The 12572-nt window shown below is 39.3% G+C and overlaps 1 protein-coding gene across 8 annotated transcripts in view; it reads right to left on the reverse strand.

The window, feature by feature from the left end:
- sash1 (SAM and SH3 domain containing 1) overlaps positions 1–12572 on the reverse strand; it is a 254021-nt gene that overhangs the window by 35219 nt on the left and 206230 nt on the right. For all 8 annotated transcript variants that reach the window (XM_018094286.2, XM_018094288.2, XM_018094285.2 and 5 more), the window contains 2 exons: positions 4559–4709; positions 3841–3954 (listed from right to left, as the gene is read on the reverse strand). In XM_018094286.2, coding sequence (XP_017949775.1) covers positions 3841–3954; positions 4559–4709 — 265 coding nt within the window. The remainder of the gene's footprint in view (positions 1–3840; positions 3955–4558; positions 4710–12572) is intronic.

Consider the following 12572-nt stretch of genomic DNA (forward strand, 5'->3'; position numbering starts at 1 on the left):
CGTGTATGCAGCCCCTGTTCTTCCTCTGTATGCAGCCCTTGTGTGCTCTCCCTCTGTATGCAGCACCTGTGTGCTCTCCCTCTGTATGCAGCCCCTGTGTGCTCTCCCTCTGTATGCAGCCCTTTTGTGCTCTCCCTCTATATGCAGCCCCTGTGTGCCCTCCCTCTGTATGCAGCCCCTGTGTGCTCTCCCTCTGTATGCAGCCCCTGTGTGCTCTCCCTCTGTATGCAGCCCCTGTGTGCTCTCCCTCTGTATGCAGCCCCTGTGTGCTCTCCCTCTTTTCTCTGTGTGCTCCCAATCCGCTGCAGGCAGCAATAGACCTCCCTCTGTGCTCTCAATCTGTATGCCGACGTGTGTTGAAGTAACTCGGTGGCGTGCGTTGCGAGACACCCCCCCCTGGACGCGAGTGAAAAATTCGGCTTATACTCGAGTATATACGGTAACCCGATTTTGAATGGTGTGCTACCTCTGCTTTGACTTTATAGCACCAATTATAACTGGTGACATCACAAAGCACTGTTTATAAAGAAATAATTTACATTATATTCATGGCTTCTGTGTACAATATGTATTTATATGAGGCAGATTTGTAAAACTGCTGCAAATATACTATGACTACCATGTCATGCCTACAATTCATTAAATATTTTAACATGCTTCAAATCTTATTCTTGCTTCTTTATGATAACGGTGACGAAAGTGGCTTAATTTGGAATTATTGTCTGAGGCTAGACAAGACTGTATTACAGCTGGTGTAGCCATTACAGAAACAATGTCACTTAACCATGTGTCATACAAATATTTTGTATTACTCACTTGGGGTCATTTATCAACACTGGGCAAATTTGCCCATGTGCAGTAACTTATGGCAACCAATCAAATTGTTGCATTTACTGTTATACCTGCAGCTGACTGGAAAAAATCCAATCACTGATTGATTCAGTTTTGCCCATTTCTTCCATTATCTATAGCAGTGGTTCACAACCTTCCTAATTCTGCGACCCTTTAATACAGTTCCTCATGTTGTGGTGACCCCCCAACCATAAAATTATTCCTAAAATCATTGAAATTAGGTGACCCCTGTAAAAGGGTTGTTCGACCCCCAAAGGGGTCCTGACCCACAGGTTGAGAACCGCTGATCTATAGCAACCAATACCTCCAAGTTCTCAGAAAAAAATGGTCACATAGAGCAAAGGAGCAGAAAGAAGACAAAAAGAAGCAGTGCTGTGGAAAACAGGTTAGTGCATAGGTTTGCCACCTTTGGCCTCAGCAAAAACTGCAGGGGGGAGAAGACATATGGGCAGGATTTAACTTTTCCTTTCCTAGGCGCAATCAGGAGAGTGATGTCAGTGGTTGAGTGCAAATTCTTTCTGGCAAGGAACGGTTCTGGGTCAACAGGGCCCACCGGATTTTTTCCAGTGTCCTGCTGGCTCAGTCTGACCCTGCATATAGGGGCAAAGCAGCGAAGGTGGGGGCGGATTGGTGACATATGGAGGAGAGTCATAACAAGCAGGGTGTGTGGGTTGGGGCTGTGACAATGGAGGCAGGTATTGCCCAGATCTTTATTCAGGTTTCATAATGCTAAAACCTGGGCAGACAGTTCTTAAACTGAACAGCACCAAGATTAAACAAAAAATGGAAATGTGGCTGGCAACCATATCAGCGAATCCAGTGTACATTGCTTCTGGGTTCCTGGTTAGGGTTGCTGATTTTCGGAGGGTCTTTCTGGGTCAAAACAAACTGCATGGTTTTCCAAGTGAGGAACCCCGGAGAGAATCAGGTAATCACTGACTACCACATCACAGTCCCACCCCCGACATCACATGTGACATGACTGCTTATTCCTGGCTCTATGTTTTTATACTTACATCTGAACTTGTCTAAATCAAGTAAGGGTTCCTGTATGAGCTCATGGATGTATGTAGCATTGGATTAATATCTGGTGCTGCCACAGGCACCCCTCTTATATTCATATTTGTACAAGTGCAGTACAATCTGTACATATACCTAGGCCAGCTCTGCCACTGAATTTACTAAATAGGGGTTTTTAAATAATGTTGATTTTTTTATCAGCAGGTCAATGATCATAAAAAGTAAATGTCCAGTCAAGGTCCCAGAAATCCAGCTCAAGCAATTCACTGCAAACTATCCCTGAGGCAAGAGAGGCACTTAGTAGCGGGCTGTTTTAAAGTATACCATACTAGCACTAAGCTTTATAGGAAATTCACAATTGTCAGTAAATATAAGGAGTCACAGGCACAATTTCTTGATGGGTATGCACTCCAGACACGGGTGAAGGTGGTTAAGAAATAGTTTTATTCACAATAATCCTGTGGATTATTGTGAATAAAGCTATTTCTTAACCACCTTCACCCGTGTCTGGAGTGCGTACCCATCGAGAAATTGTGCTTGTGACTGCTGGGTCTCCCTTTGCTATGGGTCTGGGGAGCTGACCCGGACCACCGGATCAGTGGGGTGATTGTCCATGAAAAACTGTGATTCACGTGATAATTTAATGGGAAAAATTTTCCCTGGGTGAAGGGTCCGGGGCAAGGCACTTGGACCAACTCTATGAAGGGGTGAGCGAATGCAAATTGAGACTGGCTGTTTTAAATTTTAAATTAGGCTTGATGTGCTGGGTGGCTTAGAGCAAGTTTTAGTATTACAGGTATGGGACCCATTATCCAGAATGCTCGGGACCAAGGGTATTCCGGATAAGGGGTCTTTCCGTAATTTGGATCTTCATACCTTAAGTCTATTAAAAAATCAATAAAACATGAATTAAACTCAATAAGATTATTTTGCATCCAGTAAGGATTAATTATATCTTAGTTTGGATCAAATACTAAGCACTGTTTTATTTTTACAGAGAAAAAGGAAATCAATTTTTAAAATCTAAATTATTTGCTTATAATGAAGTCTATGGGAGACAGGCTTTCCGTAATTCAGAGCTTTCTGGATATCGGGTTTCCGGATAAGGGATCCCATACCTGTATTGTATTTAACAATAAATATAAGGAACCTGACTGGTATTAATAGTAAAATATTTTTCATTGAACTGCCAGACATAATGTTATCTCAATATTTATCATAACTGGCTATGAAGTATGAAGCAAGAAAAAGATAAAGAAGACTTTCTCTGCAAAAGTGACCCTTGTGTCTCCCAGTGATACTGTATCTTGCACAACAAACTGAAAAAGTCTTAGTGCCAGTCCTGATTTGTCCCCATTCAGTTACCCTTCTGAGATTTTCATACTGTAACAAGTTTATATGTACAATAACCATGGACCATCTACAGCTCAGGGAGCAGAATCACATACCAAAAAATAAACTAAAAGAGACTAGTCTAATTTATCTGCTTCTAGGAGTAATATGTACACATTCAACAATATCTAAAACAGTTGTTTTTAATAGTGATTATACCTATAGTTGAAGTGTTACTAGCAAAGGATTTTTGGAGACAGTTTTCTTTAGTTGTACACTGTACACGACAGTGGTGCCATTAAGCATTGCAAAGAATATTACAATGGGACAGGCAAGAAACAAAACAACAAAAAAGCATCAAGGTAAAGAAATGAAAGCCACGCATGATGGAGATGGAAGGTAACACGAGCATTAAATAATGAAGATGGCTGTCAAAAAGTTCACAATAAAAAAATCAATGTGCATACAGGCTGTTTATATTAGGCATATTTCCTAACTAATAAAAGCAGATCCAAGTCAAAGGAAGGTGATATCTAGGTAATAACTTCCTCTAAACTTGTGTTTCCCTGTTTGCTGTATGGCTGGGTGTTTAAACTTGTTTCAGCATGCCACCTAGTGATTAATTGCCATCATTACCATTTTTAAGATTCTCACTGCTTTCAAAACATCCGGAGTCCCGGTGGGAGCACCCGCTTGTACTTTCAACTTCTGTGTGCATTTTCTCCTGGGACCCTGAATGATCACTGTTACCTAGGCAGAGTGGGAAAAAGCAGACAAATTATTTTCTCCAATATCAATATCAAAGACCAACAAACAAGGCTTGTGTTGATGTTTTTAAAACAATTTAAAGAGGTAACTAACATATAATAATAAATATATATATATATATATATATATGAGATAATAGAGAGAGAGACAGAGTACCGCACACGCTGGGACAGAATATATACAAAAAAAAAAAAAATTATTACAATAAATCCAAAGTTTTGAGCACTAACAGTGCTCTTTCTCAGGGACAAACAAGAGCACTGTTTGTGCTCGATTACAGATAGGTAAAGTGTGGGTTTTGCAAGGCTTTAGTGAAAAACATCTTGAGAGCTAACAATTTCAAGGGTTAGCTTTTAGCATATCCACCAGTGAGTCAACTGTTTTACATGGGACATTCATAATTAGTCTAAATAAAAATGTGTGAGACCAGGTTTATTTTAAGAAGGTGCAAATTTAAATAATATTTGCTATTAATCTGAGGTTGTTTTCCTAGGATGTTACAGTTACATGACTATCATGAAATAGACTGAACGTAGAACACATAACACATAACTAAAATTAATTTTCTTTTTAGAAATCTCCTTACTATCATATTCTTGCAACAGCTCAATTGCTGTAAGCAAAACTGCTTTGTGCTCTGGGTTTTGGATATTCAGTTCATCCAAGTCTTCTTCCTCCAAAAGTTTAAAGGCATCCAGGTCTTCATAGCCATTAAAAAGAAAGGTTGGCATGTGCTCCTGTAAAAATAATTTTTCATATTTACTTTCTTGACACACATGCTCAGATGCTGACTTAGTATGGTAAAGTTAGCAAAAGTATACATCAGGGGATGCATGACCAGCTTAAAGGAGAAGGAAAGACTAATAAAGAGTTAACCTCAAGCTGCAGGCATACCTTCAGTTGTCGCAATAGTGCCCTTAAGTCTCCCCATATTTCACCTGTTCAGATGATCAGAAGCCAAACAGGAAGAAAAAACACTGAGCTGTGTAAAGAAAGTTCCCAGTGCACTCCTGCACTGAGACCAAGACCAAGTGTACATGCTTAGTTTGTAAGACTATGAGTCAGCTTCCTGCTGATTGGCTCAGATCCACATTCCTAAGGGGGGGGGGAGTGAGTTCTTAGCATTCTTGAGGGAGGGGGGAGCAGGAGAGAGGAGAAGGCAGAGAGCTGCGTGGCTCTGGCACATGAATTACAGACACAACAAGAAGTCAGTGCAGCGTTTCTGTGAGTGCTTATGGCTGTATTTGCATAAACCTTTCTGATAAAGCTTACTTAGTTTTTACCTTTCTTTCTCCTTTAATGCAACTTCATTCAAGAGATGAAAGGGCTTGTGATTCATGGTCTTATTACACAAAGGAATACAAATAAATACAAAACCTATGGCAATATTGTTGTGAATAAAATACACCAGTGTGTATTAAACAAATTATCAAAAAAACATTAACCCTTTCACTGGTAGCCGATTTGGCCACAGTGGAATTTTTATTGCCAGACGGTTTTTGAACATTTTATGCTCTTTAAAGGAGAATGCAAGTCAAAATTTAAAAAGCATACTGCCCAATAGTCCTCCTATTGTTTAGTAAAAACGGCACATTTTTGGCTCACCTAATTAAATATTAGGCTGGCAGCCTACAGGAAGGGGAGAGAGATTTCAGTGATGTCACACTGCTGTAGGCTGCCAGCACCATATCTCAGAGAAGCAAGTAGGGATTTGGGAATTTAGATATGCAGGAAGTACTTAAAAAGAATGCCTTTAGATTTACTTTTAATTTATATTAACCTTTCCTTGTCCTTTAACTTTAGGGGCCTTTCCTCAGGGAGACTTTTAGTTCAGCCAGGAAAACAATATATTATTTTATTTTGGACAACCTAAGCTTTTAAAATATGCTATTTTTTGTGTAATTCCACATCTCTAATAAGATAAAGGCTTTTAAATGTCTAAAAAATTCCATAATATGAACACATATACCAGAAACAAAAATTATTTTATGCACAAAAATACAACTGATTTGGAAAGTCCCATGTCTCCTGAATGCACCAATACTAAATCTATATCGTTTTTATGGAGATTTCTCACTTCTACAGGTCGAAAAACTACCAGCAGTATGCTACCGAATTTCCAAAGCACTGGTTCAGAAAGCTGCATACTTCTACATAGATTTTAAAATTCCACTAACGGAAGGTTCAACCCAGAAAATGTATACGTTTTTGGAAATAACAGATTCTGGGGAATCCAGAATAGGTAAAACTGTCTACTAGCAAGTTGCAATTTTTTTCCTAAAGTTATTGTTTTTTAGCAAAAAGCTTCAAGTCTATAGCATCTTATCTCCTACAGGTCATAAGGTAAAACATCCTAAATATGAATACCAGGGGTCCACTGAACAGTTTGATGCCCAATATACATAAGTTTATCTAAGTATGTGGAATGTAGGGGTCCCAATGTGAACACACCCCCACATGATCTAGCATTTCTGTAATTTCAGCTCCTGCAAAATTAACACATTTACATAATTTTATGTGGCATAAAACAATAAAAAAGTACGCTCACCCCAGAAAGTCATATATTTTTGAAAAGTACACATTCCCCTGAATTCAAAATGGGTACACATGTCTTTCTATTTCAAAGAATCACTCTGCATAGCTTTCCCTAAATTTAGGGATTTAGATGAAATTTCCAGAAATCACTTCAGAGCTTTCACTTTGCAGCATCTTATCCCCCACATATCATTAGATACCAAGATAAAACACCCTAAATATAAATGCCAGGGGTCCACTGAACAGCTTTATACCGAATGTGTATAGGTTTACCTAAGTATGTTGCATTTAGGGGCCCCAAGGTGAACATAACCCTTATGAGCTAATATTTCTGTCATTCAGGCTCCTGCAAAATCAACACATTTACATAATTTTATGTGGGATAAAGCTACAAAAAAGTATGCTCACCCCAGAAAGTCATATTCTAAAATAAGCCCCAAAGCTTCCCTAAATATGCCGATTTTGATGATATTTCAAAAAACCACCTCAAAACTATGCAGCATCTTATTTTCTACAGGTCATTAGGTAACCATATAAATCACCTTAAATATGAACCCCAGAGGTCAACTGAACAGTTTGATGCCTAATATGCATAGATTTACTATGTGACATGTACGTAAATTAGTGCATGTGAATTTTCTCAGCTGCTAACTCAGCATCTGCAAAACGATCCCGTTTCATATTATGTGTCATGAGACCCCTTAACTATACAGCCAACCCTGAAAACCATACAATTTTGGAAAGTACACACTCTGATGAATCCAACATGGGTAAGGACTCCTTTTAACACCAAAGTATCAGTCTACAAAGCTTTCCTAAGTTGGTTTTTATGACATTTCTGAAAATCGCCTAAAAATTTTGCAGTCTGGCGCATTTATCTCACACAATTTCTAACATACGAAGGCAAATTACCAGAGGTCTACTGAACAGTTTGATGCCCAATATGAATAGATATAACAAAGTGTGTGATAAGTACGGACTCCAAAATTAAAATAGTGTACATGGATTTTCTCACCTGCCAACTCAGACAGAGCACCCTGGCAGCATATTATGTACCATAAGACCCCCTGTACAGGGAACCCCAGGAAACCATATATTTTTGGAAAGTACACATTCTGATGAATTCAAAATAGGTAAAGATATCTTTCTATACCAAAGTACCAAATGGCAAAAGCTATGCTAAACAACAGATCAGGAACACTAATGCTGGGATAAAAATGCAATAAAACCACAAAAATTGTGCAAATCAGTAAATAACAAAATAAGTCACACAACAGCGTAATTAGAGGTCAAAATACCTCATTCAATTTCCATGCTGCCAAAATAAACAGACAAAGGGGTAAAATGTATACATGTGTGTACACATCTAAAAATGTGCAACAGTCTGTATGTATATGAGTGTCTAACAAGTGTGCAAAATGTAGAAAAGCAAAAAAAAAAAATATCAAACTGTGCTAAATTCTGCACTGTGTGTGTAAATGTATATAAGTGTGTGTGTGTGTGTGTGTGTGTAATTGTGCAAATAAATGCCACTTACCTGTTCTGGAGCAGGATGGATGCAGGGATCACTTGGGAGGTCCTGGGGGGTAGTCCTGGCAGAGTGCTGCACAGCAGGAAGTGAGAGGAGAACCTTTTTCTGCCAGCACGTACGCGTCCATGCTTGGCAGTGAAAGGGTTAATGTGAAATGTCCATAAAATTGTGATAGTTCATAACAATTGTGCCTTTACAGTTTTTAAAATACCACATTGACTCCTTTTCATAATGAAGACATGCATGTAGAAAAATATTCTCAATTCCCTGGATTGGCTACTTACAGGCCCCTTAATTTATGGAGGCGTATCAACAATCCCCAAAGGGATTCTTTATTAAAAAAAAGGGGCGGTGGCCATAGAGTAAATAGATTAAAAATTGTAGTTAATGGACCACTGCACTGCAATGCAACACAACACTGGGTGCAGATGAATTCATATGTAAAAAGTACAAAAGTTGGCAGGATCTCCTTTCCTTCATGTATCTGGTAGAAGAAAATCTAAAGCAATTGGACTTGCTGAGTAATCATTGAAGACCTAATTCAAACAAATAGTTTTGGGGGGCACACCACAATTGCTAAAGCAGAAATATCTAGCTTTAAAACAAAGACAGAAAAGAGAAGAAAAAGTGTGCATATGGGGGCAAAAAGAATATTAATACATATTCAAGAATGCCCTTGACAAAGGACTGTGTTCCGAAACGTTGGGGTTTTCTCAATCCACACGTGTCTGCTTTTTCTGTATATTACATTTTGTCCAACTGGTGGTATGTATATTATGCATTGTAATTGTATTTACTGTTTTGTGAATATTTACCATATTAAGAGCATTATATGTTAAACATACCATTTGCTGCCTTTTTGTGGTTACTAGGTGTGCATTACTTATTGAAGACCTCTCACTACTCATCTGAGCAGCTTCTTCAGTTCACCTGACAGGTAGGGGAAGTCCTTAGCATATAAACTCTTCCAATTATCCAATAACAATGGTGCAATGAGTAATAAAAGAAAATCAGGGAGGTTGTGAATGCTGTGAGGTTACTGTGATAGAAGGTGACCAAGGTGTCATGCGACTCAGAGACTGGTGTACTTGTGATAGTTGCATGAATGGAGGTGTAAAGTGTTGGGAAACCGCCGGGTAAAGATGTTTGGAGCAGCACTGTATGGAGCAGACAGGTAGTTCTGAAGGTATGGTTTCTCTACCTTAACATTAATAGCCTCTTTTATGCTTTATTGAAACCAGTGGTCTTCTCTGTCCAAAGGAGTGTCCCTTGTGCTTTAGGTGTCAAAAGACAGCTGAGTCTAGTCCTATAGAGTTAGCCCTCCTATGCCCCAATGAATAGATCTGTGCACTCCTTGCTAGACTCATTTTGTTGCTAAGTTTGAAAAACACAGGGATGTGGTGTTTGTTGAAAATCCTCCTGAGCTTCTCTGACACTCCAGCTACATATGGAATGACTATATTGTGCTTACTCTGTGTCTCGGGCAGTTATTATGTTGGGTTGAAAAACCAACATATTGTTCTTCGACCAGCTTTTTCTTCCGCTTTTTCTTCTTCGCTCCCCCCATTTTCTAAATTCTACTCCTCCTACAGTTTTAGGGGTACAACACCCAAACTCTCCACACTTCTTCACCCTATAGAGGAGCAGGTTGCTTGTGCTTTTCTAAGCGATCCCCCCCCCCCCCGTCTTTTGTGGCGCTGCTCCGAACACCCCAATTTTCCCATTGACTTTGATAGGGAAGATTTTCAAACTGCTGCCACTCTTACAGCTTTGAAACTACACCCCCCAAACTTGAATAACATCATGAGGTCACCCCGAATGAAACAGCAACATTTGTTAGATGACCCCAAAGTGGGAGGGGCCAACAACAGCCAATCAAATTTCAGTCATTGACTTTAATGGGGAAATTGAAACTGCTGCCAATCTTTGAGCTACACTCCCCAAATCTGAATCACATAGTCATGGAGTCAACCTGAATGAAAATATGATGACTGTTGGATGCCAAAAAGTGGGCGGAGCTGTGAACAGCCAATCAGATTTTAGCTATTGACTTGGCGGAAATTCAACCTGCTGCCATTCTCGCAGTAATAACACCAGGGTCCCCAAACTTTGCAGAGTAAGGCACCAGGTAACTGAGGTTCAAGGTTAGAAAAAGTGGGCAGACAGTCCAACAGCAAATCAGATTTTACCTATTGACTTTTAATGGGGAAATTCAACCTGCTGCCATTTTCACAGAATTAACACCAGGGTTAGTGTCGAGGTTGGTAAGAAAAAATATGCTTTTAAAGCATTCAAGTTAGCTGGGACAGCAGAAACTTTCATCAGGTACAAGGAAGCAAATAAAGCATGCAAATAAGCTATCAGGCAAGCTAAAATAGAGATGGAAAGGGATATTGCAGCTAGGAGTAAAAAGAATCCAAAATTACTTTTTAATTATTTGAATAGTAAAAAAATGAAGCAAGAAGGGGTGGGAACCTTATTATCACGAAGGGGGGGGGGGGGTAAGTTGGTTGATGAGAACGGCGGAAAAAGCAGAAATTTTGAACACTTATTTTTCATCTGTCTATACATCTAAGGAGCCAGCTACTGAAGGCTTGCCTTTTAATATGCCCAGTTCTAGTAATTTATCTACTGACGCATGGGTCAGAGAGGAGGAAATTCAAAAGAGACTTGAACATGTAAAGGTAAACAAAGGCCCAGGACTGGATGGGATTCATCGCAGGGTATTAAATGAGCTGAGCGCTGTGATTGCCAAGCCTCTTTCACATAATTTTTCAGGATTCGTTGAGGTCTGGCATGGTGCCTTTATTTAAAAAGGGAACCTGTTCTCAGCCTGAAAACTATAGGCCTGTTAGTCAAGATTTTGGAAGGGGTAATAAGGGATAGGGTACTTGAATACATTGCAGTTCACAAGTTTGTGCAGCATGGTTTTATGCATAACAGATCTTGCCAGACTAATTTTGTCGCCTTTTATGAGGAGGTGAGCAGGAACTTGGACTTGGCTAAAGCATTTGATACAGTACCTCACAGAAGGTTAATGATCAAATTGAGGAATATTGGCCTAGAACATAATATTTGTAATTGGATAGAGAACTGGCTGAAGGATAGATTACAGAGAGTCGTGGTAAATGGAACATTTTCTATTTGGACCAGTGTGGTTAATGGCGTACCACAGGGGTCAGTCCTTGGTCCTTTGTTTTTTAACTTGTTTATTAATGACCTGGAGGTGGGCATAGACAGTACTTTTTCTATTTTTGCTGATGACAATAAATTGTGCCAAACTATAAGTTCTATGCAGGATGCTGCATATTTGACAAAACTGGAAAACTGGGTAGCAAAATAGAAAATGAGGTTCAATGTTGACAAGTGCAAAGTTATGCACCTTGGTAGAAATAATATCAATGTTAACTATCTACTGAATGGTAGTTTGTTGGGGGTATCCTTAATAGAGAACTATCTAGGGGTTTTTGTAGATAACAAGCTGTCTAATTCAAGGCAGTGTCATTCTGTGGCTACTAAAGCAAATAAAGTACTGTCTTGTATAAAAAAGGGCATTGACTCAAGGGATGAAAACATAATTTTTAGGTTCCTGGTAAGGCCTCACCTTGAGTATGTGGTGCAGTTTTGGGCTCCAGTCCTTAAGAAGGATATTAATGAGCTGGAGAGAGTGCAGAGACATGCAACTAAACTGGTTAAGGGGATGGAAGATTTAAGCTATGAGGTTAGACTGTCGAGGTTGGGGATGTTTTCTCTGGAAAAGAGGCGCTTACGAGGGGACATGATTACTCTGTACAAGTACATTAGAGGGGATTATAGGCAGATAGGGGATGTTCTTTTTTTCCCATAAAAATGATCAACGCACCAGAGGTCACCCCTTTAGATTAGTGGAACGGAGCTTCCATTTGAAGCAGTGTAGGTGGTTTTTCACGGTGAGGGCAGTGAGGTTGGGGAATGCCCTTCCTAGAGATGTGGTAATGGCAGATTCTGTTAATGCCTTTAAGAGGGGCCTGGATAAGTTTTTGAACAAGCAGAATATCCAAAGGCTATTGTGATACTAATATCTACAGTTAGTATTAGTGGTTGTATATATATTTTATGTATGTGAGTGTATAGATTGGTAGGTGTGGGTTGTGTGTGCTGGGTTTGTTTTGATGGGTTGAACTTGATGTGTATCCTTTTTTGGACAATTAAGGTTACAACTTTGCCTAATGTGGACTACTGTGCACAGTATATATTTTTTCGTAATATGATCATTAGAACACAGCTTCCTAATTTCTTGGTTAAATGTTTGGTTTCTACTGTGTGTTAAAGTGGACCTGTCACCCAGACATAAAAAGCTGTATAATAAAAGCCCTTTTCAAATTAAACATGTAACCCAAAGTCATTTTTTTATTAACGCATCTATACATATTATATAAGCATTTAAAAGTCCCAGCTGTCAATCATATATTGCCTGACCCGCCTCTACACATAGGGGTGGGGCAGACAGTTACTTTCACTTTCAACTCAGAACTCCTTAGATGTCACAGCACCT

The sequence above is a fragment of the Xenopus tropicalis genome, chromosome 5, assembly GCF_000004195.4.
Source record: "Xenopus tropicalis strain Nigerian chromosome 5, UCB_Xtro_10.0, whole genome shotgun sequence".
NCBI classification, from domain to species: Eukaryota; Metazoa; Chordata; class Amphibia; order Anura; family Pipidae; genus Xenopus; species Xenopus tropicalis.